A 27,461-nucleotide genomic window follows, 5' to 3' on the forward strand; every position below is an offset into this window, starting at 1 on the left:
CATCCCTTTATATTTTTTTAATCTACAAATCTATAGATCTTTATTTTAACAAAGAATGAATCTTTTACAAAATGATTTATATCTTGTTATATTTTCCCAATATTTGAGCTGAAATGTATTTAAAAATTCATGGTACTGCATTCTTTATTCAAAGTTCTGGCTATAGGCTTTGTCTTGAATGTGTAAGACCATTCGACGTGCATAGAAGTCCCTGTATTCCTCTGGTAATTCAGCCAGTGTTTTTAGAGCTCTGTCCAAAATTTGTGCAGCTCTTGAAGCTGCTGTAGGATCTTTGTTTCCATAGGTATCTGTCTTATCATAGCATTCAGAAGGAAGGTTCTTCCAAAAGATATTCATTCCTACTCCAAACTCTTCAGAAATTACATTATGGAACCATAAAGCTGGAGAAAGTTTAAAAAAAAAAAAAGTTAAAAATAAACCCTACAGTTAAAAAAAAACACAAAATGTCAGTGAAATATCACAAATTGCATATAACCAATGTAAAAAATAATCCTTGTAACGAGATCCCTTCAATAACACATTATCCCAACTTTTAAAAGAATCCTTTTAACTTTTCTGAACTGCCAACCAATTTAAAGTGTTAATAGAAAAATCCTTACTTTAAAAACCTTTGGAAATGGCAATTTTCCCTTTTAATTCGAAAGACATAATAAAGTTATATTTGTTTTGTAGTTCCATAATTTGGGGCTGCGGTTTGTGTTAATTGTTTATACTTCCTCAGTCATACAACCACATCAAAAGTATTTACTTTTTTGTACACAGAACATTTCAATTTGAAGAGTATCACTGACATTCCCTGATTCAGTACTGCAATCTTGTACTTTAGTTCTCAAAGACTTCCTGTTCAAGCTGCAGTTTGGTTTTTTAACTTGCTTAAATTTGCATTCATTATTGTAGCCTCCTTAGTTTTATATTTCTAATTCAATTATAATCATCTTATATTTTCTTCAGCTCTATTATAATAAATATATAAAACTAAAGCCAACAATTTGGTGGTAGAAAGGATAAATTTTATCATATATGGCTAGTTAATTTTTTTTTTACCTCCATTAAAAAGTTATTTCTTTGTTTTCAATTAAGTCTAAAGATTTTCAAAACATAGGTGCTATAGGAATACTAAAGTAACACCACAATTTAATCAAGACCAAACAGTAGGATGTCAAAAAAACATTTAATCCTATGAACTGGAGAAAGGAAGATTTACAAGATGCTAAATGTTAGAAAAGCTCGTTCTAACTGAGTGCTCTAAGAAAAACAAAATATTTTGATTTGCAAAACCAATTTTCAAACATGGTTTTATACTTTTTCTCTCAGAATCTTTTTTTTTTTAATTATCCAATATTGTAGAGGCAAAAAAGCTGACCATTTTGTTAAATTTAAATGCAAAGCTGGGCTTTTGTTTCAAGATATATGCAAATTTTAGGTTTTTTTTCTTTTTAAAGTTGCACACAGAATAAATGAAATAATGCATCATCTTTACTCATGCTCCAAAGATATAAAACCCCCAAATTTAAATATAAATTTAAAGGTTAATGATTGCTTTCAATGAATTTACAAATAAGAAGTCAAAGTATCAAACTTTTGTAGTTGATTACATGAAAGACATTATAGCTGGCCCTTTAGGGAATACAGATTAATAGGACATGATTTTCTTATCCTCAAGGAACTTAAAATCTAGCCCCAAATAAGATCATATTTTTAGTAATCTTATTTTAATTACTACTAGCAGCAAAAAAGAGGTATTAATAATTATTAATAATTTAGAAATGTGAAATACAACAATAAAAATAGAATTTGTTATGGCACCCCTTTAATCTTAATTATGATTTTAATAATTTTCAGGGGTTCACTTTTGAATACTAATTGCAGATTTTAATTACTCTGCTCTGGTTATGAACCACATGGAAATTTTATGGACTTTCAAACCAATGCCCATTCATTATATGAAGACATTAAGTGACACTTAGACTGTGTACAGAAAAAAAATGCACTCAAGATATCAGGCGTTGAGATTATGAAATTTTGATATTTAATAGAATCTCTGTACGTCTTTGAAAAATACTTACCATTTCTTAATACTTTAGTGATAAAGTTCTAAAATATGCAAATATTTTAGAAATACAATTATTTAAAGAAATCAAACAGGCATAATCTTTTCCCATATACAAAGTGTCTTGCTTTATGTTATTTAATAAAATAACTTAGAGTATAGTAATATTTATATGGCTGTTTCTGTTAATTTTGTAAGAATTTGCCTTTAGCATATTTTAAAACCACACACAGTTGTGTATAGAAATTATCTTGGCTACATATAATAAATAAAATTTTGTACTAAAAATTCATCCAAAGGATGATTGACAGAGTACATCTTTTTAAAACAGTACATTACTGAGGTTTAAAAAATCTTACCAGGAATGAATAACACATCTCCAGCATCGAGGAAACATTCATACCTTCTAGCCTTGGAAAAGAGTGGATATTTAGCAAAGTCTGGATTATCTATATTTAGCACTTCTGATTTAGTACCTGAAAAATTCCCCAAAAAGATGATAAAGATTGGGTAAAGTTAGAATTTTTTAAAAAGCAAGCACAAATACAAATTTGAAAATTTATTCTTCTTTGTAAAATTACTTACTGTACCCACAATGTGAGAACAATTGCTATTCTCCCAAATCCTAATATAATTTTCAATGACCTACCCTCTAATTATGGCCACTGACACCCAGGTAATATAATTAAGATAACTTGAAAATCTCATTCTTTGTATAGCCTATCATTATGTGTATAAACATACACAATGGAGAACACAATACAGTATAATTAGGAAGGAGTCCTAAAATGTTTTTCTATGGGAATAAAGAGACTTCTGAAAGAGTAGTGATTAAACTAGAGGAGAGATATGAACTTAAAAACAAAAAAAGTACCTGATAAATATAAATACTGAGCATCTCGAGGACTGAAGAGTACAACACGTTTTTTTCCTGTCACTTGTATTAAGAAGTTATCCATAACCTGAAGAACAAATAAGAACTTATGGATAAGCAGGATCTAAATCTCAAATAAAAAGAACAATGGTATTCCAAACAGGTAACTACAAAATCTTACCCTGTAGCAAAAAAAGTTCTCTTTTTCTATAAAGACTTGACTTCCACTGCATAAAACACTTACAGTAATATCTTAATCTAACAATGAAAACATCTGTGTTCCACATACAATTGTGCCTTTTCTGCAGGACTGCCTTAAAATTGAAAGGAATGGCAAGCCATTAAGAAAACTGCAGCCAGGAAACTATTTGCCCTTGTTTTGCTATGAACCAGCAGTGAGGGTGGATAAACCTATTTGAGACTATCTTTGGTTAATATTTATTTTATCAATCTGTCAAGGAATGCTATAAGTTCAACAGACAACAGACTGAAAGCATGTGAAAAATTAGGTACTGGGGGAAATAAAAGGTACTACTGCAACCAATGGTATACTCTTAATACCTAGCCAGCTATAGTTTAGTTATACAAGTCTTGGTCCCCATATTATTTCTACAGTAATATAATCTGGCAAATATTCTTAAAATACATATTAATGGAGGCAGTCATGACTTTCTCTGTGTATGCTCTTGGTGCAGACTGTGAAAAATGTTAAAAGACAGAGACATAATTCTCAGCTAAGGAATTAAAATATGTAATAAGTAGGACATAGTCATGATTATTCACATATCACTTCAACATACCGTTTCTCCTTCTAGTACTCTTATGTAACTTTAACTGTGTAGTTACAGCTACTGTTTCTTTGATAAATAAAAGTTTATATATTATAATCCATTAAAACACAAGCAAAAGGGATACTACTTAAAATTTATGTCACAGAATACAGTTAAAAATGTATTTGAGTTACCACATCATTTTCTTGCCACATCATTCATGTAAGACCTTAAAAAAACCAGCATGTTAAGATTTCATGTCTGTCTCATAAGTTTATCATTAAATTTGTTAAAATCTTCCCAAGAAGTCTGCAGATAAATTATAAAATATACATATAAGACATAATATAGCTTGACTGAGAACATTAAAAAAACATTTATTTTTAGAAACCTATTATACATTGTTTTAGCAGCCTAAGTACCTTCACATTCCACACATTGTACAAAATACTAATATTTCTAAAAATTTAAAAACACTTATACTGGATAGACCATTTAAACAATCCAAACACAGGGAGCCCAGAATAAGAATGAGAATCTTTAATCCTGTAGAGCTTAATGTAATGCCTGGATACATCCCAGAGTATATTAAGCAGATAATCAAAAAGTACTGGAAAGTTCCTTGATGAATGGGAGAAAAATTATGGAACTATTAAACTTTGCCACCAGGAAACCCCGGATACTGTGTCAAACATTACGGACACCCAAATCAATAGGCTAAGCCCTTGATCTTGAGGCTTGCTCTTGTGTAGCTTATGTATGTAGCGGAGAAGCTTAGTCTACCTAAAGGTATGTCTAAGAGTTACCTCCGGAGGATCTCTTTGGTTGCTCAAATGTGGCCTTTTTCTCTCTAAGCCCAACTCTGCAAGTGAAACCATTGCCCTCCCCCTTATGTGGGACATGACATCCAGGGATGAAAGTCTCCCTGGTGGCATGGGAGGTGACTCACAGGGATGAGCCTGGCCCTGGCACCATGGGATCAACAATGCCATCCAGTCAAAAAGGGGGGAAAGAAGTATAACAAATAAGGTATCAGCAACTGAGAGAGTTCAAATACAGTCGAGAGGCTACTCAGGAGGTCACTCTTACGCATGCTTCAGTTAGACATTGCTATCTATCATAACTTGCCAAACCCCAAACAAAACCATTCCTGCCAATTCTAAAGAATACCTAGGGCATTATACAAGATTCTACAAAGGTTCCATGCACTAGGGTTTCTTTTCAAAACCTACAACTTCCAGATGGGTCCCTGGACCAGGTAGGTCCTGAAACGCAGAGGGGCCAGCCTCTCCAGAACATCAACTAGTTCCATTTCCCTATCTCATATTATCAACAGCCCCTTCCAAAATGAAAAATTAAGAATGGCCACAGCCCAAATACCCTTAAGAAGTGGGAGAAAGATCAAAGGTGATGATGGAGTTATACAGAGAAGCTAAGGTTTAACTAATAAGTATGAGTACTGAATCATTATACTGATATTTCTTTTAGCCTCCAGTATCTTAGAGTGGCTAGAAATAAAAACCCAAAATTGTGGAATTGTAACCCATACCAAACTCTGAAATCTGTTCTACAACCAATTGCCACAATGTACTTTGAAGTTTACTGGTTTTATGTAAATATGTTATTTAAAAAGGAGAGTATAACAGACAAGATAGGATTTAACAAATGAGTATGACTGCTGAATCATTATATTGATATTTCTTTTGGTCTCTAGTATCTTGAAGCAGATAGAAGAAAAAACGAAAAATCATGGAACTGTAACCCATACCAAACTTTAAAATCTGCTCTATAACTACTTGTTAAATGTACCCGGAGCCTGGGTTCAATTTCCAGTCCACGCACTTTCCCCCAAAAAACAAACAAACAAAAATTCAACAAATGGTGCTGCAATGATGGACACTGACATGGAAAAACAATGAAATGTGATCCCGCCATAAAGCATTCAAAAGAAAAGTACCTTGAAATTTATTGTTCTGTATATATATGTTGTATTTCACTATACAAAAAAGTAAAAACACACATATGTATATGAGAAAAAAAATTACTACACTAGAAATAATCAAGATCAATATTCTATGCATTTTGCCACTCTACAAATAGAGAAAATACTTAACATTAAGGGATATATATCCTAAGATCTTAAAATAGCTTCAAATTCTTATAATTTCTCCTGAATATCAGTTTGATCCAGAGTTCTGTATACCACTCACATATTCTTATATCATAAATTTATCACTTTTTTCATTTTCATAATTCACCAACCTCATCTAGTGGTCATTTTTCACACTCAAAAAACCACACAAAAAAAACACTTCATAAAACAGTGTGTGTGTATATATATATACATCATCATATATATATGATGATGAATCAAGAACAAGACTACACAGAATTACAAATGTGAGGAACTAACTAGGCTTAGGCATTAGCTGAATAATTCACTCTCACACCACTGCCTTGCAGAACACGTGATTTCAAAACTCACGTTCTAGCAAATTACATGTCAAAGATCTTTAGCCCACAAAAAGCTGAAACCATGAATGTTAAAATCCATAAATACTAAAAATCTACTATAGCTTTAGAGTTTACATTATGTAGCATACATCATAGTGGGTCCAAAGTTGTAATCCTGGTGAACTAATTCGAAAAACACTGGAAAAGAATTGCTCTTCTTTGAAGAATTCTGGAAACTTAATATCTCCTGCCAATAATGGAAACTGTTTTCTGATATCTGCAACATCCTGCATTGACAGAAATACCATAATAAAAAATTAGATTAAAAATATAGTATCTGGAAAGAATTTAAATAATAAACACAACAGTAGTATAATGCTTATTTTATCTAAGGCTGCCATAGACCTCATAACATGAAGGAGAGGAGCGAAACTTGGCTCACTACTTTAAAATACTAGAAAAGCCCATCTGCCAAAACCTGATCATTCAAATAAAAGAATAACAGTTTACAACAGAATTGCAAACTCAATATCACTATTATTAAGCTCAATATGATTTATTAATATAAAAGTTCTTCTTACTTTAAGCAAGAATTATACATTTATTATCTACTCTATTACTATATATTTTAAGTCAACAACTTGAACATCATCAACAAAGTAAAACCTGTGAGTTCTACTGAGGGGAGAAGAGAAAATGTAGAAGGTAAAGAATTATATGTTGACATACAGGGGAAAATATAATTTCACTTGTACTATTTTAGAGACCACTTCTTGACAGTGTAGCCACATTAATGTGCTAGTTGAATACACAAAGCCTAGAAATGATCAAGATTTTAATAATTATCTTATATTAGAATTTTTTTAGTTGAAAAGTCATCTCTAAAATATGCAGTAGAAGGGATTTTTTTTTAATGTGTAGAGATTAGAGTAGATATCTTTAAACACTAAGATTTTATGGTTTTATGTAAATATGTTATTTAAAAAGGAGAGTATAACAGACAAGATAGGATTTAACAAATGAGTATGACTGCTGAATCATTATATTGATATTTCAATGTCTGAAAATAAGTAATCAACTTTTAATTATTTCTTATTCATGGACACAATTTACTGAGTCAAGACTGGAAAAGGGTAAAATAGGTTATATGTCAGTCAGTATAAGAACTACAGGGCCAGTTCACACCTATACATCCATTTAGGTTTCAAGCAATTTTTTTTACATTCAGAAATCTTACCTTTCTAGGATCTTCCCCAAGTGACCTTAAGTAATACTTCTCATCCTTAAACATCCGAAAGAAAAATAGCATCAGCATTCGTTTAAAAATATTAAGAAGGAAACAAGGCTTAAAATCTAACCCAATCAAGTCATTTTCTAAAAAATTCAGTTATCATACCCTTTCTATTAATGCTCTCTGGTGGCAATATGAAGAAATGCCTTTATTTGTTGTTTGTAATGACTAGATACACAAAACATTAAGTAAAATAAATTTTAAAGGTATCATACACCTACCACATCTAAAGTCACAATGCTTAATCTATTCTTTATACCTCAAATTATTTAGACTCTTTAACAATGTCTTAAAACTATAAAATAATTCCCATTTCTACAGCACACATGATCTCAAAGTACTGTTGAGGGCTAACAACAGATTTCTTTAATATAAATCAAACGTAGAATAAGAGCTCAATAAAATACCTTATACTTTAAATTAAAAAAAAAATTGGAACATTGCATTTTATCAAGGTAAGCCTATCTCGGATCATACGCATTCTCAAGCCAAATCCAAAGAGCCAGCTTATGAATAAGTTAGAAATAGATCACTTCATAGCAGCAAATTTAGATTGCTACATTTAAACAATTAAGTTATACTTAACTGATAATTTTGATTTGTTTATCAAATCTCTAAGAGTTTTAGACAAGTTCTAATGTTTCAGGATTTCAAAAATAAGTTCATGTGGCAGACAAAAAGATCCACTGCTCAGATTCCCCCTTTAAGAAAGGACTTAAAACTCAGTGGAAAGCAGTGTAATTAACCTAGAGCTGCCAACTATTAACTCCTTCAGGTCCAAATCAGCCTTTGAACTCATCTCATACTCTTCCTAGGATGGTCCCAACTAATGACTAAGCATAATGATAAAAGGCCTAGACATTTCCCCCAAACACAGGACTCCTCTACTAGGCAGTCTTTGCTCATGAACTCCCTATTGGGCAGGCAGAGACTGTCAGACTTATATTGCCCTCTGATGGCTCCCCTACCCAATCCTGTTTTCTCCCTTTTCCTACGCATTCTCCTCAATAAACTTTTTGTACTAATTGTATCTCAGTATATACTTCCTGGAGAACTGAACTGACAGTCTATGTTCACTTTATTTACATACTTTCTAAACGTTTCAGACTTTACTTCTCGTTATGGGTTGAACCGTATTTCCTCAAAAAATATGCTAAAGTTCTTTCTAACTCCTTATACTCATGAATTAGTCTTTATTTGGAAAAAGGAACTTTACAGATACATTTAATCCTAAAAAATTACATATTACAACAATACATAATAGAAATGAGATTACTAATAACAGGAACTTTGTAGATGCATTGAACCCTAAACAATCTCATATACTTCAATACATAATAGAAATGATATTATTAATAACTAACAATAATAAAGTAGGGAAACTAATAGTCAATAAGAAATGAAAATAAAGCTCTTAGCAGTTAACTTGGCATATGAGTCCAATGCATTTTCAAAAGAAGAAATACCAGTAGTTAAACATTTAATGAATAGTTTCTATGTGGCAGGCACTGTGTAAACTACTTTACAGATTTTATTTAATTAATCCTCACAAAAACCTTTTAAAATAGATATTGTTATTACCCTACTTTATAGATGAGTATACTAAGGCACAGAAAAATAATTTAGCCATGGTTTGAGAGCTAATGAACGGCAGAACTAGGATCTATGGTATATCAGACCAAACCTTAAGAATGGCTAGTAGAGAAGACTACAGCTTTTAAAGCTCTAATGTTCTTTTATAAGAAAATCTATTTAGTATATAGATATCGATGCTTTCTAAAGAAAAGACATCAAAAACAATTACCTCTGAAATAAAGAATTCCTTATGCTTTTCTTCAGCTGCCCTCTGGACCAACTTGTCAAAAGGTAAAGTTCTAAAAGAAACACAAAAGAATCCTTGGACTTAATAATAAATCAACTAGTAATAATCTATCCACTATTTACAGTCTTGCTGGAGTTGGATATGATCTTGTTTTATAATATTCATAATTTTTATTATAAACTACAATGTAGAATTCTGTATTTTCAAAATCTATTTAGCAGTATGCTTTTCTGATTTATGTTGACTGAAATTTTGGACTTTTAAATCTATGGTATAAATGGATTCTTCTCCTATGTTAACATCCTCCTATTTCAAGTTACTGATAGGAAAATGTTTCTTTCCATGGAATCTGGTTACCTCCAGAAATACACAAACTTTCAGGCTCTGACTGCTACCTGTTTTCAAGTGTTATGGCAAAATAAATTTTATGATGAATGGAGTATACTAATACTGCTACTCTGGAAGAGACGATAGACAAATGGTCCAGTGAATGTGAAGACCCCTCCCCCAAGCCCTTGATGCTGATCTGCCTTTTGAAACCACCACAGAACACAGAAGCCAGTGACACTGTTCTCAACCTACTGCACCACTCTGTATCATTTTAAGTCTTCTCTTTCTACGAAGAGTAGCTAAAGGAAAATTCCAGTGAAGTAACCAATTTTCATTCTTCTTCAAAATTTATGTTCAAATGCATGTAACTCCCCATATCCTGGTGAACAGGATGAACAATGGGGAAGCAAATTTTCTGCTTCCTTTACCTCACACTCTTGAGCCTAGAAAGCTATCTTTTCTCTGGGTTCCATCACAGCTCTTCAACTTTCTAGTTTAGTACATGGAAAGTACTGTTCTCTAATAGGAAGGTGATACCTATTCAGTAAAAACTAGACAATGAAAAGTTCTTAAAACATTTAGGTCAAAATCTTTTCCCCCGTTCCCCTACCTCCAAACTTCTAAGTTTAGAACTATAAGTTTTTCACTATTCCTACCAAATACCTTTCCACTTAAAATCTGTACTGGGGATGAGGGAAGTGGGTTAACAAAATCCTTTTCTTCTTTCTTCATGAGAGAAGCCATTGGGTTTACTTTCTCTTAGTACTGTTTACCTAGAAACATACTGGGTTAAGATAAATGTGGAATATAAGCCGTGATATCAGGCAACACTATTTTTACAATCTCTGCACTGTTCTACTACTGTGTAAATACTTGTTAGGAAGAAGAGTTTTCTGGCTTCCCTGAATGCAGTGTAACTCTTGTAACTGAGAATGTACCTTGGAGGAACTTAGGAGCTAAGTTTACAGCATGTATCAACCTACTGGTTTCTATAGACCATGTGGGTAACCTATGCTAGGTTATTTCTGTACCCACCTCCATGGTCTTGTTCCTTTACAATTAAGTGTCATTTGGTGAACCAAATAACAACCTCAGGACTGGTACAAGGACTCTCACTGATACTATCTTGTTAAAATGCTGTGTGTTCCCTGTATTCTTAGTGAATCTTAGATCACTTAATTCTCTTAGATCTTAATTCTTAATGATGCCAAGTTATGGACTGGTGGGTCTTGTGAGCATGTATGGCAATCTGAATTTGAGGCCACTGGTTTTCTGTAGAGTGAACATTGCAGGAGAGAAGATAGGAGCCTCCCATCTATTCAGACCAAGGCAGGGTACTAAGTCACCTCTTAGATATAATTTCTGGCCAATTATATCAAACTTACTTGGTATGCTCTTTACTCAATATTTTCCATCTCTGACCTTACCATATAGTCCTCATTCCTACCAGAGCATCTTTGAGAAGCTGAGCCAGTGGGGAGGCATACCTGGCTCACAGCTACCTCTGTTACTGGTGCAGTTGTACACACTTAGCTTGTTACTAGAGAGAACTCAGAAGTGTTTCAAGACCTTGGTAGGATGGTAACCCCACAAGAGCAGGCAGAGGAGCTCAGCTCAGAGAACCAGAATTTGGATACCCCCAACAACCTTCTTCCTTAGGTAATGGTACTTTGTCATGACTTCTGCAGAAGCAAAGCCCAGAGAGGGGGAAATAAGGTATATGAGTTGGCAAGTTCTTTGGCCTTGAGGCCTTATCTATCTATGAATGATTCAAAAAGAAGTGCACCTGCTACCACTACTACTAAAGTACCATTTGTCTGGACTGGCATATGCATTAGTAAGGGAAGAAGTGTGGTAGAGTGGTTAAGATCATGGGCTCTAGGAAGTCAGACATATAGAATGACTAGAAAACAAGAGAATTCATATCCTCCCAACACACACACACACTCACATTTTATTATTTCAGTTTGAGGTTACAATATATTGATTTTCCACTTTATCAAATATTTTTAAGGTCACTAATTTTCTAAGTTTTGGCTTTTACTACTTTCTTCTTCATACTCTTACTGTTCCTACTAAAGTTAGGATGCTATGAGCAAGAAAGTCTTGTGCGGTAGAAGGATTCTTCTTATTATAGGTTAAAAAAATGTGTACATATAGATAAAATATATATATAAAAGACAATGCAAAACATCAAAACAACTTAAGATGAAGTTTTAATGCCCATTTGTTATATATGACCTTAGCCCTTTTGGAAGATAAACATTATTTAACTCCAAAATATTCATCATTTCCAGCACCTTTCTCTACTTTCTCGATTTGATAAAAAATGAAAAGTACTTACTCTTGAAAAAACTTATGGTAATTAAAATTCAATTAATAGTCTATTAAAAAGTGTTTTAGTTTGCTAGCTGCTGAATGCAACTCACCAGAGATGGACTGGCTTTTAATAAATGGGGATTTATTTTGTTAGTTCTTCAGAGGAAAGGCAGCTAACTTTCAACTGAGGTTCTTTCTTACTTGGGAAGGCACAGGGTGATCTCTGCTGGCCTTCTCTCCAGGCCTCTGGGTTCCAACATCTTTCCCCAGGGTGATTCCTTTCTGTATCTCCAAAGGCCTGGGCTGAGCTGTGAGTGCTGAGATGAGGTATGCTGAGCTGCCTGGGCTGTGCTACATCAAGTTCTCTCATTTAAGCACCAGCCAATTAAATCAAACATCATTCACTGCAGCAGGCAAGCCTCCTAGGCGACTGCAGATGTAATCAGCAACAGATGAGATTCATGTACCGTTGGCTCATGTCCACAGCAAATAGATCTAGGCACCTTCACCTGGCCAAGTTGACAACTGAATCTAACTACCACAAAATCCAAAACTATAATAGTGAATATTTAAAGGATCAAAGCCTATAAATGCTTTAACAACTGCTACATGAGCTTGGAAAATTCTGAGAAAGGAATGGTCCTAGACATTAGAAACTCTGTTAAACTCATCTCTAATTTGAAGGCTTTTGTGAACTACATGGTATTTCAAAAGATTGAATTTGCTGGGAACTGCATGTGCTCAATTTGGAAATAGTTTGTTTTTGAAATAACATTTTTAATTAAACCCATAGGAATAAATAGCATATTAGACCAACAAGATACAGTATTTGTAAAAAGCTTTCAAGTTTAAACATTGAGCAGCTTTTAAATCTTTTTTTCTTTCACCTTTCAGAGACTCAAGCACAAAATGACAACCATGAGAAAAATTAAAGGTATTTAAGATTATTTTGTTGAAAGAGAAAATGAAGTATGATTTTTACAATTATCCAAGTTGATGAAAGAACATACGAAATATTGCAGAAAAACTAAAAATGGGCTTACACCACCTAAAACAATCCGGACTTAGAAAATCTTCTAACAACAAGAGCATAACAAATCAAAACAGGTTATGGAGAGAAACTTTAGACTTTCTTATTGTAGATAATAGTTACAAGTGTGGCAAGATCAATTAATCCTAATCCAACTTTGAAGAAATTCTCTATTCCTTCCATGACTACAGGAGGTATAAGGCAGCCACCCTATTTTAAAAAACGGTCTTTAGAAACATCTTTGCACAATCACATAAACAGAATTCTTGTATTTTAAAAGTGATTTTTTAAAAATCATTAAGTTATCCATGACTACATGACACTAGCCAAAAGATGAAATGCCATATGTTCTTTGTATAATAATGCAAAAGTTTTTAAAGGTTTTTAGAAAGTCATTTGTATCCCCAGACAGAGTAAACCTCAGAAGGAAATACCTATATACAAAGTTCTTACTAATGAAGTCCATCTGTGCAACTGCAGCAACATGAATCTTTACTTCTTTCCTCCCTCCAACTTGGCTTAGGTAATCCACTGTCCATTTGCTTGTACATGCTCCCAAATCAAGTCCTTCCAACACAAGAGGTTTTCTCTGTAAGCAGGAAAAATATGTAACAATAAGATCAGAAGAAACCAATAATATATCAAAGCTATATTTGGCAATAGAGAACAAAAACAAAATATGATCCTTGATCTTAAGAAGCTCAAACTCAAAACTTCTGACAGCTCATACTGTCACTAAAACAGGAGGAAGTATGAGGAAAAAAAGCAAGAAAGCAAAGATGCAAACAAGCCAGTGGTACCATCAACAGCTTCAAAATAAAAAAAATTTGGAGATTATATAATGCATTTTCATAGTTTTTGGACAAAATTCTGTAAATGATGAAATTTGTACTTCATAATAAGATATATTCTGCTTGTAACTTTTAATTTTGGCATAATTTCAAGCTTACACAAAAGTTGCCAGAAATAGATTTCCCATATACTCTTTACCACAATTCACCAACTGTTAATTCAACATATTGATCCATTTGCTTTATCATTTGCTCCTACTCTCAGGATATGTGAAGAGAGGCATATTATTATACAAAATTTCATTTTTTTCTGAACCATTTTAGCATAAATTGCTGACATCATGTTCCTTATCTCTAAATACTTGTATTTAGAGAATGTATTTCCTAAGAACAAAGATATTATCTTATATAACCAGAGAATACTTATCAAAATCCCAGGAACTTTAACACTGATATAATACTACTATATAATTCACAGACCAAGTGGATTCGAATTTCACTGTTATTTCTTCTCCTGGACCAGGACGCATGTCACAATGCTTTTAGTTGCCATGTCTCTTTTAGTCCCTTTAATCTGAAATAGTTCCTCAGCCTCTGTCTTCCACGATCTTCCCATTTTTCAAGGGTCAGTTATTCTACAGAATGCCCTTTAATTTTGTTTGAAGTTTCTTCACGATTAGATTAGATATGCATTTTTCAGAAGGAGCGCCACAAAAAGAAGGTTGTGTGCATCACACAGGTGATACATATATTGTGTCCTATTATTCGTGATAACTTTGATAGGTAACTCCTGCCAGACTCAAGTATTACCAGGAGGACAAAAATTAGCGATTTTTAAAAATGCCATCATTTCTTCTGTATTTGGTATTCTAATGTAAAAATAGCTCTATCTTCACTTATTTATCACTGGATTATAATCTATTGATAAACTTTAATGCTCAAATTGTCACAGATTTGGCAACAGGGGTTACATCAAACTGGTTCTTGTATCTTAACCTGAGCACTTCTTTACTTTTTGTAAGATATCATAAACTAGCACCCCATATAATTTCTCTGTCCTAGCCCTACATTCAGTCATTTCTTCAAGGAGCTCTGGTTTCTTTTAGCGGGGAATGTTTAGAAACCACTATCTAAGTAATAGGTGTGTTCATTGCTATTACAAAGTCATTACTTCTAAGTCTTCTCAGTGGAAAGTGCTAGGAAACATTGCCAGGGGAAAGTGTTTCCACGTGGGTCTTTTTTTTCCCTTTCGATTTTGTTATTTAGTTTTCGTTTATTGTGGTCAGAGCATTGTTCGTAATTTTCTACATTATAAAACGAGTAATACTTACTTTGTAACATAGGTCTTGCCTAGGAAGACCAAGTAATAGGACTCCTTATGCTATATATCTTACAAAGCACTTCCACATTCATCATTCAATCTTCCCAACGAAACTAATGCCCTGCAGGCATCTCATGACTAATGCATCCTAGGGGTTTGGGTGGGGAAGTAAATAAACAATCCATCTAGCACTAGTCCCCCAAATAAATGAAAGCTTGAATTCTATCTTGTACGATAACCACCAAAAGGGGGGGAAACCCCAAACAACTTCATCTCTGACTTTTGTAATATTCAGAACTGTCGATCCATGACTACCACCCTTATAGAAGTAAATATCAGGCAAGAAAATTGCTGCTGACTTTTCCTTTAAAGAGACTACTAGTAATTCTGTGGATTTTCTTTCTAAATACCTGCTGGGCTCTTTTTTCGCAGTCCTTCTGAAACCTGAACTCTCTTGCAAAGCACTGTAAGTGAACATTTTTTTCCATCCTAGTATTTTTGAGTTTTCCTTTTAAAAAACTAAGGTTCGAATTAGACGTCGAAAAATCAAAAGACATTTTAGATTGAACTAGAACTCAGGTAGTTACAATCCAAGAAAAGTGGGAGTTTCCCAGATGATTTCCACTGTTTCCCTGTAGGCTTAGAGGAGCGAGTAAAGTGCTTATGCAAATGTCTCTTGCACTCTGCGGTCATTTTGGTCCCCAGCATTGTGGAGCTGTTTTCTCCGGAAAATTCAATAGATGAGTCCAACATTCCCCATGCGCCCTCTCTCTTGGCCGCAGAGCCAACCAGCCACCTCCTGACGCCCCCTACCCTCCTTCCAAACCCTGGGTCTCGGAAAACCAGTTCGAAGCCGCCAGGAGTGGTAAAAACCCGTCTCCTCCGATTTCACGCGGTTCCGCCCCGCGCGAGGACCTCACCTGCGGGTAAAGGTGCTGCATAAAGTGCTCCCGCGAAACCCCCTCAAGCCGTGGCACTGGGAGGCGCTGCCCAGCCATATTTCCTCACTGCGGACTCGCTTCCAAAGTCCCGGAACCGCATCCCATCCTGTTCCTCAGCACGCCATCCGCCCGGAAACACTATCCGGGAGAAAAGGTCCGCAAGCTCAATGGACACTAGAGAGCAGTTAGTTTCAAACGCGGGACGTAGGACCGAAAGGCCTCGCACGGGCTTTGTGACAGGAGAGTAGGGATAGGACGGCCTCACTAGAGGGCAACAGCAGACAAGCTTTATCCCCCTACTCTTTCCCCAACCTCGCTGAGGTACCTTCCCACCGACTTCTTTTAGACATTGCACTGACAAGCGCCAGGGGAAAGGTCATAAAGATGGCGCTGACTGCGCGCGTCGTAACTCGCTTGCTGTTCTTCGGGCCGCTGCCCTTCAAGGCCCCCCGACCTTGGACTCTCAGTACCGAGGTAAGGCCACACTTGGCCAGACCCTGCTGCTTCTGCTGCCGCTGCCTCGGCTCGGGAGCGGCCCTGTTTCCTCGCGGCGCTTGGGTCGAGCCGGCCTCGATACTGCATTCTCGAGGCGCCCCGCGCCGCCTGCTCAGCCCTCCAGGACTCTCCACAGCCCTCGACGCTTTTCCTGTTCCACCTCGACGCTGCTACAGCACTGAGGAGCAGCCCCAACAGCGCCCGAAAACCAAGATGATCATCCTGGGATTCTCTAACCCTGTCACCTGGGTTCGGACTCGAATTTACGCCTTCCTTATTTGGGCCTATTTCGACCGAGAATTCAGCATAGCAGAGTTTTCTGAGGGAGCAAAGCAGGTTTGTGTAGTTGCCTGATTGAACAGCCCGCCTCATGCACTCAAGTATTACACTAAGAAGTGTTGAGGTCCCACGTTATCAAACGTGGATAGTCGCCCAGACATATCCCTCCGGCCACTTCTTGACTTAAAGGAAACTGCTGATCTTCTGTACGGTCGCGAATGAGGCAGGGCTCGTTTGTGGGAACACCGACAAGTCCCCGGTGAACTTTTCCGTTCTATTTAAGGGAGACTTGAGGATAGAGCAGCGTAGTGTGGTGGAAAACACAGGTTTTTAATTACACAGAAATGTTTCGAAGCTCGTTTAAAAGCTGTATGATTATCCTTTCTGAGCATGACTTTTCCACATCGGCAAGATAATTTTTGGTCATGGAACAGTGCTTAGTACATAGTAGCCGCTTAATAATCGTTAAATGAATGAATGGATATTGTTTTGTTTTGTTTTTTATTGCGAGGAATAAACGAGATAACATTTTCAAAGTACCACAAGGTAATATTTGGTACAAAGACAAAACTTCCTACCAGCTATTTGACAGATTTCCCTTCCATCATATTCCTTAAAGAATAACTAGTATATGAGCTGTCTTCCCCTTTACAAGACTTTCCTTGGACTGCCTGGTTCCTGGTGCACAGTATCCGACACACTGAGATCTTGACCTTTGGTGGCTCTATAGCCCTGAATTTAGCAAATATTTCCCTCTTTTCTAAATGGCTTAGAATACTTGCCTTACTTCTGCCACAAAATGGTCTGTTTGGGTCCTGAGATTACTTGCAGAATTTTGTGTGGACATGCATTTTTTTAGGATGAAGGGTCATCTATTGCATTCTTTTGAGTCTCTTTAGAGACTGTTTTGCACTCAGACATTTCAGAACCACTGATAAACAATAGAAGTCATAGCTATTTCTTAGTTCATATGTCCATATACCTTAGAATTATTCTGAGTATAGTCGTTATGCATTATTCTTGAATAATGACATTGATTACATTTTTACTCCTAATTTATTTCAGTCTACAGTCACAGCCATTTATATTTATTTTGGGACTCATCAGTTATAAATTAAATGTTTTTAACTATGTAATCAATGTCAGTATTAACTTTTGCTTCCCTGAATCAATTCTTGGCTGCTTTATGTATTTAACAAAATAAAAAAGCAAGGGGCAAACCTGATTAATGTGTCTAGCTCAGCATCAGTGCTCAAAATCTTCTGTCTGTGCATAGCTATTAATTCATGCTAAATTGGCATGATCTTATTATTCTGCATGATGCCCACTGATGCCCACAGAGAGGTTTGGGGCACTGTTTAGTCACTCTCGTCCTGATGGTCCTCCAGCAGGTAATTATTTCAGCCTCCCCTCAGCTAATATGTAAACAGTTTTGCCTTTCTGAGTCAATTTTTGTGCATTTTGACTTTGAAAAAGAACATCTGGGTCATCCATGACAAATATTAGCAATTCCTGTAAACCAGTGGGTTACTGAGTAGAACATTTAGATTTAGAAAATCAGTTCTCCAAAACCTGAGTTTTATGAGGACATGGCCCAAAAGTCCTTATCCCACTAGTTCTCATGATGCATTTGGACCCTTTTTTGGGTGTAATTTCAGGGTTTGGGAATAGTCTGGTAAGAAAACACCAGCTAGTGCATCTACTCTCATTGAACTCCATTTCCCTTTGTTTTCTTAGGCTACTGTCCCAGCAATTAGATATTATCTTGGATTGTGAAGATAATTAGATCATGGGTTTTTTTGTTTGTTTGTTTGTTTTTCAGTGCATGATCTGGTAATTGAACCGGGGTCTCCTGCATGTAAGGCGAGCATTCTACCACTGAACCATTTGTGCCTTCCCTTTTTTTTCCAGTCATAGAACATGGAAAGGGACCTTAGGGCTCCTCATTTTAGTCTAATCCCACTTTACACGTGACAAAACCAAGTTCCAAAAAGGTGAAACCATTGGGTCAAGGATGCATAATGAGTAAATTATGAAGCATGCTGCTGAATCACTGGAGACCGAGATGGTGAAATACAATCTAAGCAAGTTTCTGTTCTTATGTAAGCCAGTGCTGGGCAGGCCTTAAAGAGCTTTATTAGCCCCGTAGACCCCCCCACCTTTCCACTGATAAGTGCATATAACGTATCCCCCTATTATTGCCATCAAATCATATACTATTTGTTTTCTCATATCATGCTTGCATTTTACCCCATTTTAGCCTTTTCTACAAAAACTCCTGTGAATATTCCTGTTATCAAGGTGTCATCAAGACAGCCTCCTGTCCGTTCAATATTATAGGATAATTTGCTCCAATGTGAGCTCCCTTAGCCACACAAACTAGAGTCTCACGATTGGGTTTCATTATGATGGTTATGGTCTTTGTTTCCTTTGCGCAGATGATCACCTGTCTTCCACATGTGAAGGCTGATCTAAACATAGTGGTTCTAAACCCTGATTGCCTCAAAATGTTTGCAAGGGGTCCGTGAATCCATTTGGATGTATGTATTCTCTCAGCATTCAACTCCATTATGTAATGTCTGCTCTCTGATGGGCCTGCTGGCACCCCCTTCCTCCTGCCAGTTCTTCAGGCTTCAGCTTACATGTTACTTCTTGTAAGAAGCCCTCTCTGCCCGCCAAGATTGAGTTAGGTAGCTTTTCAGTATCCTTCCATACCATTCTGTTTTTACCTCTGTCGTAATTCTTCCACTGTACAGTTTGTCTCCCTTTCTGTGCAGACAGTGCTCCTTGCAGTTGGTTGAGTCTTACACAATTTCATTTCTCACTGCTAAGAATAGCAATGTACGCATGTGGAAAGGTCATATGAAGAAAGAAAAATGTCATGTAATTATATGTGCTAAAAAGAAATGTTCTCCCTGTCAGTGCTGCCAAATATGGATTCTTTAGTTTTCACAGCTTTCCCAACCTGTCAAATGTGTGGGCATTCCTAAGAATTGCTTGGAAACCAGCTAAAACCAGGGAGTTATAGTGATTTGGCCTATACTGTTGAGGGAGTTTCCTTCCTCTGTCCCTCCCTCCCTCCCTCCGTCCCTCCCTCCCTCCCTTTCTTCTCTCCCTCCTTCCCTCCTTCACTCCCTATCTCTTCCTCCCTTTGTTTTGGCCCCTATTTTTTTTTTTTTGATGTAATGTGTTCAGGTGATAGAGGAGAATAATGAACCTCCATCAACTCATTATCTAACTTCAATAACTGTCACATGTGGCCAGTCTTTCATCTACACCCTGACCTACTTCCCGCCAACCTCTGATATTTTACAGAAGCAAATCCAAGATACTAGATCTTTTTATCCATAGATGCTTTATTATGAATCACAATAAAGAAAGAACTCTCTAAAAAACATAGCTACAATGTCCTTATAATCTCAAAAATAATAAATTCTTTAATAACACTAAATATCTAATCAAGGATTGTATCCCTAATTGTCTCAAAATCATGAATGTCACTTTTTTTTTTTTTACATTTGTTTGAATCCTCAGGGATTCCCCTCCCTTAACTTATTCCTAATATTGTTATTATAATATTTGACATTGTTTATCACCTTTATTGCCATTTAAGTATTAACATTGTACATTGTATGGTGTTTTGCATGATTTTTAAAAATAATAACGCTCCTTTTCATTATTTTTTTAAGGCTTTTGCTCATGTATCTAAGTTACTCTCACAGTGTAAATTTGATCTACTGGAAGAACTTGTGGCCAAAGAGGTATACTTTTAGTTCTTTTTTTAAATAAATAAGTATTCTTTTGCAGTAGATATGTCATTATACTTATTTATTCTTAAAAATAGTGTGTCTGCTATCATCCAATATGCAGTCCTTCTGTCTATCCATATGGGTACTTTGGGTCATATAAAAGCATGATTGACTCCTACAACTTAAGGAATAAATAAGTTGATATGTTGTTTTTCAGTTGCTCTTGTATAGAATGTTCTGTCAGGAATGAACTAGTTAAATAATTAGATGTCTTCCAGCTTTAACTTTTGAAGAAATTCCTGTTAACCTTGCTTTTGAGGATGTGTATATATGGTAGTAAATTTAAAAATAAATTCAGAAAAATTCATTCCATGATAAACACTACTTTTGGAAAATATTTTAAAAATTGAGAGGGTGAACTAATCGTTTGTTTTTTCCAAACATAGGTGCTACATGTATTGAAAGAAAAGGTTAATTCATTGCCTGACAGCCACAAAAATGCCCTTGCTGCTGACATAGATGAAATTGTGTATACATCAACAGGCAACATCTCTATTTACTATGATGAGAAAGGTAAAGCTAGAGCATAGTGAACTTTAAATGATCTATAATTTTCAGATAAGCTAAAGTGGGAGATAATCATGAAACAGTGGGGTTTTATCCATACAAGTGGATAGTTACAAAATGTCACAAGTGGATATTTACAAAACGTCAAAGAAAATAATAACTAAAGACCTGACTCTGGAAGAGTTGAAATATACTGATAATTCTTTATACCCTTCACCTTAGAACTTTTCCCAACTAATACTTCATTCATAGGAGAGAGAACATTATCATAGGTTTATGAAAGTAACCTGTTTAGGGCTAGCTGCTCCCTCTCAAGTGAAAATATTTGTATTTCTGATATCCTAACTTGAAGGAAATAATCTAGCATTTTAAATTCAAAGAAAATGAAAATAAATAATATCAGTTAAAAACTGATTCAGAAGTAAGATTAACTGCAGAACTTCCAAATTGGATTTATTTGGGGATAATGAAACAAGTTGGGACAACCTTAGTGGTCCTGTGGTTTTTGTACATGTTCAGTGCATAAATTTTTCCCTATGGCATTCATGAACATTAATTTATTTATCCATTCCTTCTACAGGTATTTGTATATTTGTATTATGTGCCTGACACACAGGCAGTCTGAAGTCTGTTAACACACTTACTGAGTCAGTCTGATATAGTACTTTTAATTGTTAGAAAACTTTTCATACACATGTTAATTTGAAACGTTTGTAGAGGTATTTTTAGTGATAATTATTTTTTTCTCCCTTTTTATTTCAAATTGCATCTCAACATCATGGTCAGTACCTGATTTTTAAACAGGATATTGCCATTAATCACCAGGCACAGCAAAGTGAATTAGGTAAATAGAAGTCTTTCTTCTTTCTGATAGGTGGAATTAAATTACCTAGCAGCAAAAAAAGAATGGTTTGTCCCCTCCCTCCTTCCGTTTTCAGTTTGACCACAGATATCTGCCGTAAAATTATTATAATTATAGAAAATGCCTCAGTTTAAATAAACCATGGAATATACTTAGTAAATGCTAGCTGTCATTACTGAGTGCAGGGAAGAAGGTAATTATGTCATAAGCCATAAGAGAATTTCTTAAAAATAAGGGATTAATACAGGTATCTTAGATTAGATTAAAGTGTACACAACATTTAATCTGTAATGACTATATAACTACTACCAATTTCTGACTTCATTTTGGATATATGGATGACAGAATATTGTGATTTGTATTTGTGTGTGTGTGTATGCTTTTTCTCTAAGGAAGGAAGTTTGTGAGCATCCTGATGTGCTTTTGGTATCTAACCAGTGCCAACATCCCCGGTGAAACTTTAAGTGGAGCCAGTGTAATCCAGGTTAAATTGGGGGATCAGAACGTGAAAACTAAACAACTTCTTAGTGCAAGTTATGAGTAAGTCTAATCACATTTTCTTTTTTTTCTTTCCCTAGAAAATGGAAGGTAGTGTGAAGGTATGGAAATCAGAGGGAGCTTTAGGAAGGAAAAGATTGAAATTCGACAGATATTTATGAATAGAAAAGGTCATAAAGACACAAAGGCTATGAAACAGGAGTGTTCAGAAATTAGAAAGAAGAAATATTGCTGAATTTAGTTAAATGGTGTTTCAGCTGTCGATTGCCACATAACAAAACTGTCCCAAAATTTAGTGGCTTAAAGCAACTATTTATTTTGCCTGCAACTTTATGGCTCAGAAATTTCAGAAAGGCTCAGCTGTGGGGTTTGTTTCTGCATCGCCTGGCAATAACTGGGATATCAGGGGCTGGAGATTGCATTTCCACAGTGACTTCTTCACTCATATGTCTGGTCCCTCGGTGCTTCTTGGCTTCTCTCTCTTGCCACATGATGTCTTATTTGCCAGGTCGTCTCCTCATGACTTGGGCTGGCATTGATATTGGTGGTTGGCTTCCAGGAGGCAGAAAACAGAAACTGCTAGAGCATTAAAGGACAATGCCTAGGATTATAACAACTTTATTTTCACCATAGTCTACTGGTCAAAGCAGTCCCAGGGCCTGCACGGATGAAAGGATATGGTGAGACTCCACCTCTTTATGGGAAAGTGACAAGGTCATATTGCAGAAGAGCATGTGGGATGGGAGATTCTGTTATGGCCATGTTTGGAAAATCTGCCATAAATGTAGTGAACCATTCATTTAGTAGACTTATTATTGATCGTCTGCTATGTGCCAAGTATTCTGGTAGGTTTCAGATCATAATTGAAGGGTTTTTACCTTTAAGGAGCTAAAGTCTACTAGGAGATTAGCAAATTATTTAAGAAACACTTTAGTATTTAGGTTATTCTAATAAAGCTTAGACTAGTGAAAAGTCAGTGGAAATATATGATTTAATATTTATTTAAAACAGTATACTATGATTATGTAACCAGTGTTATACAAACTTGCTTTTAAATAACAAGTAGAAATCCCAAAAATTATCTAAGAAAGACTGTGTGTTCTATTCCACTAAGAAAAAGGGAAATGATAGCCTCATTATTTTCATTTTTCTTGAAAGAATGTGCTTTTTGCTTTTGCTTCTCTGAATTTTGCTTTATTTGAATTTATCCAAAATACTCCGTGTATTTAAATACCTGTTTAATTTAATCTACTGGGTTATCTCTTTTTTAAGATGTTTTCATTTTAAAAATACTACAGTGAGGCCCCTAATAGCCAAAACCATCTTGAAAAAGAACAAAATTGGAGAACTTACACTTCCCAATTATAAAACTTATTAGAAAACTACAGTAATCAAAACAGTGTGGTACATGCATTAAAGACAGATATATAATCAGTGGAATTGAATTGAGAGTTCTGAAATAAACCCATACATCTATGGCCAATTGATTTTTGACAAGGATGCCAAACCCTCTCAATAGAGAAAGAATAGTCTCTTCAACAAATAGTGCTGGAAACACTGGATACCCATATGCAAAAAAAATGAAATTGGATCTCTCTCACTCCATATACAAACCTCAACTCAAAATGGATCAAGGATCTAAATATAAGAACAAGAACTATAAAACTTTTTAGAAAAATAACATAAGGGAACATCTTCTGGACCTTGTATTAGGTGGTGGATTCTTAGACTTTACACCAAAAGCACAAGTAACAAAAGAAAAAATAAATAAACTGGACTTCATTCCCATTAAGAACTTTTTTGCATCAAAGAACATTTTTAAGAAAGGGGAGAGACAGCCTACAGACTCAGAGAAAATATTTGAAAACTACATATGTGAGAAGAGTTTGATATCCAGAATATAAAAATAAATCCTACAAGTCAACAACAACAAAAAAAGCAAACATCCCCATTACAGAACGGGCCATTTCTTGGACAAATAGACGTTTGTCCAAGAAAGATGTACAAATGGCTAATAAGCATGTGAAAAGATGCACAGCATCACTAGTCATTAGGAAAAAGCAAATCAAAACCACGAGATACCATTTCACACACAACAGGATGGCTATTAAAAAAGTGAAAAATAAGTATTGACTAGTGTAGTAGTTTACAGGATGTATGTACCCCAGAAAAGATCATGCTCTTTTAATCCATTCTTCTGTGGGTGCAGACCTACCATAGGTAGGAACTTTTGATTAGGTTATTTTCAGTTGAGAAATGAACTGCCTCCTTCGAGGAGGGTCTTAATCCTAGTTGAGTCATTAATAAAAGGATAAATCACATACAGAATCTAAGAGATGAAATTGAAAGAACCTCACAAAAGAAAAGCCCCAGAGGGAAGTTGGGAAATACCTAGAGAAGAGGAAGCCATTGAAGCCAGAAGCTGGAAATAATGAAACCCAGGAGAGTAGGACCAAGCATCACTAAGTACTTTGCTATCTGACAGCTGGTAACCGGTCTTCAGAGAAGTTATGTCCTTTTGATACCTTAATTGGGACGTTTTCATGGCCTTAGAACTGTAAATTTGAAAGCTAACAAATCCTCATTGTTCAAAGCCAGTCCACTTCTGGTATATTGCATTTTGTTGGCTTTAGCACACCGAAACAGTGAGCATGTAGAGAAATAGGAACATTCATGCTTTGTTGGTGGGAATGTAAAATGGTACAGCTGCTATGAAAAACAGTTTGGTGGTTCTTCAAAAAGTTGCATATAGAATCATATGACCCGGCAAGCCCACATCTACAAATACACCCCAAAGACTAGAAAGCAGGGACACAAACAGATAGTTGTACACCATTGTTCATAGCAGCATTATTCACAGTAGCCAAAAGGAGGAAACAGACCCAAGTGCCCTCAGAAGGTGAATGGATAAACAAGATGTGGTATATTTTCATTCATTCATGAAGAGGAGTAATGTTCTGATACATACATATGACAACATGAATGGACCTTGAAGAAATTACGCTGAACGAAATAAGCCAAACACAAAAGGGCAAATATATATAAGCTCACTTCTGTGAAGGAATTAGAATATGCAAATTCATAGCCAAATTAGAATACAGGTTACCAGGGGCAGGGGTTGGAAATGAGTCCTGCTTAATTGATACAGAGTTTCTGTTTGTGTGATGGAAAATTTTTTGGAGGTGGATGGTGTCAGTAGTAGCACAGCATTGTCAATACAATTAAGACGGCTGGATTATATACTTAAAAGTGGTTAAAAGGTGAAATTTTATATTGTATATATGCTACTACAGTAAAAGAAATACTGTAGTCAATTTAAACTTATCTCTTCTGATGTTTCTTGGGTGTATTTCTTGAGTAACCAGGTTCTTAGAGAATTACCAGAAATAGCAAAATGAAGGATGATCATTTAAAAATGTTTTACTCCCTTATCAGATTACTTTTTATTTACCTCCCTAAGAGAAATTTTTCAGTTTTCCAAATCATAAACCCTGTTAGTTTCAAGACTGATTTTCTACATGTAAGTCAAATTCCGCTATGCTTAAATTGGGAACAATATTATTTGCAAAACAATTTTTCATGTATTCTTGGGTGTATATTTAGAGTGTTGTGTATATCACCCTAAGACCAACTCATTTGTCCACATATTAGGCTTATGCTGTAACTAGTATTTAACATTATTCAGGTTTCCTCTTGGGCTGACAAGTTAAATGTGGATAGATCCATTATAAATGCTCCTTTTAGTTGAGAATGCACCTCCTATTTTGCGGGTATGTATTTTTTTGTGATTGAAAAGTTGATTAGACTCTTTGTTTTGTTTTGATTTTTATTTACCATTAACCATTAGCTTCCTGCTAAAAGCAGCCTCTAAAATACACTTCCAAATTATGTAGTTACAGTATGAAGTATTTGGATTGGTATAATTTACACATTATTTTTTATATTTTGTTTTCTAGATTCCAGAGGGAGTTTACAAAAGGAGTAAAGCCTGACTGGACCATTGCACGAATTGAACACACAAAGTTATTAGAATAATCTTTCTTGGAAAAATCAGCGTATGGACTTTTAGCATTGCTGTGAAAAACTAAGGAGAAAAAAATTTGGAAATCATTTGATTTTCACTTAATCAAGTCTGTGGATTAATTTTATATTATTTTTAAATACTCTGCAGAATATTGGCTTGATACAATAAGATATTTTCCACAGAGTATCACCTTCTTTAAAAGACACTAAAAACAGAAAACAAAACAAAACAAAAACCCTACAACAGCAATAGCAACACATTATTGGAGTCATATTTCCAGTATTATATATAAATGTATATATACACAAACTTTTAATTTTATAACCTTATTAAAGAAGTTCTTGAAAAATCTAGACCTTTTCTAAATTAATAGCCCTTAAATATCTTATTTGTAGTCAATGCATTTATCTATCAATTCAAGTATGCGTAAGGGTTTAGTTTTTTTTTTTTAACTTTTTTATTAAAAAAATTAACAAAACATTTAGATATCATTCCATTCTACATATATGATCAGTAATTCTTAATACCATCACATAGTTGCATATTCATCATTTCTTAGTACATTTGCATCGATTTAGAAAAAGAAATAAAAGGACAACAGAAAAAGAAATAAAATAATAGAGAAAAAAAAACTATACGTACCATACCCCTTACCCCTCACTTTCATTTGCCACTATTTCAAACTGAATTTATTTTAACATTTGTTCCCCCTATTATTTATTTTTATTCCATATGTTCTACTCTTCTGTTGATACAGTAGCTAAAAGGAGCATCAGACATAAGGTTTTCACATTCACAGAGTCTCATTGTGAAAGCTATATCATTGTTCCATCATCATCAAGAAACATGGCTACTGGAACACAGCACTACATTTTCAGGCAGTTCCCTCCAGCCTCTCCACTACATCTTGAACAACAAGGTGATATCTACTTAATGCGTAAGAATAACCTCCAGGATAACCTCTCCACTCTGT

At 35.1% G+C, this 27,461-nt stretch overlaps 2 protein-coding genes across 2 annotated transcripts; one reads left to right on the top strand and one right to left on the bottom strand.

Annotated features, from left to right (window-relative positions):
• Positions 1–16,362, bottom strand: TYW5 (tRNA-yW synthesizing protein 5). The gene is made up of 8 exons (XM_077154599.1): positions 15,994–16,362; positions 13,396–13,550; positions 9,265–9,334; positions 7,407–7,451; positions 6,319–6,456; positions 2,946–3,033; positions 2,431–2,547; positions 1–401 (listed from the first exon to the last, which is right to left on the bottom strand). Exons 1-8 carry the CDS (start codon positions 16,069–16,071, stop codon positions 145–147), a joined length of 948 nt encoding a protein of 315 aa, XP_077010714.1. The 5' UTR covers positions 16,072–16,362; the 3' UTR covers positions 1–144.
• MAIP1 (matrix AAA peptidase interacting protein 1) lies at positions 16,125–26,669 on the top strand. Its single transcript, XM_077154600.1, has 5 exons — positions 16,125–16,845; positions 20,478–20,549; positions 20,984–21,110; positions 22,359–22,506; positions 26,421–26,669. The coding sequence occupies exons 1-5, from the start codon at positions 16,399–16,401 to the stop codon at positions 26,497–26,499; spliced, it is 873 nt and encodes a 290-aa protein (XP_077010715.1). The 5' UTR covers positions 16,125–16,398; the 3' UTR covers positions 26,500–26,669.
• The last annotated feature ends 792 nt before the right edge of the window (positions 26,670–27,461 follow it).

Source organism: Tamandua tetradactyla, chromosome 3 (assembly GCF_023851605.1).
Source record: "Tamandua tetradactyla isolate mTamTet1 chromosome 3, mTamTet1.pri, whole genome shotgun sequence".
Taxonomy (NCBI): domain Eukaryota; kingdom Metazoa; phylum Chordata; class Mammalia; order Pilosa; family Myrmecophagidae; genus Tamandua; species Tamandua tetradactyla.

Bases quoted from the DNA above. Each gene is read 5' to 3' on its own strand.
- TYW5 (XM_077154599.1), bottom strand. From the start codon at position 16,071: ATGGCTGGGCAGCGCCTCCCAGTGCCACGGCTTGAGGGGGTTTCGCGG. The intron at 13,551-15,993 runs GTGAGGTCCTCG...TCCTGCTTACAG, and splicing joins TGCAGCACCTTTACCCGCAG to AGAAAACCTCTTGTGTTGGA. The intron at 7,452-9,264 runs GTAATTGTTTTT...CGGATGTTTAAG, and splicing joins AGGAATTCTTTATTTCAGAG to GATGAGAAGTATTACTTAAG.
- MAIP1 (XM_077154600.1), top strand. From the start codon at position 16,399: ATGGCGCTGACTGCGCGCGTCGTAACTCGCTTGCTGTTCTTCGGGCCG. The intron at 16,846-20,477 runs GTTTGTGTAGTT...TATTTTTTTAAG, and splicing joins TTTCTGAGGGAGCAAAGCAG to GCTTTTGCTCATGTATCTAA. The intron at 22,507-26,420 runs GTAAGTCTAATC...TTTGTTTTCTAG, and splicing joins CTTCTTAGTGCAAGTTATGA to ATTCCAGAGGGAGTTTACAA.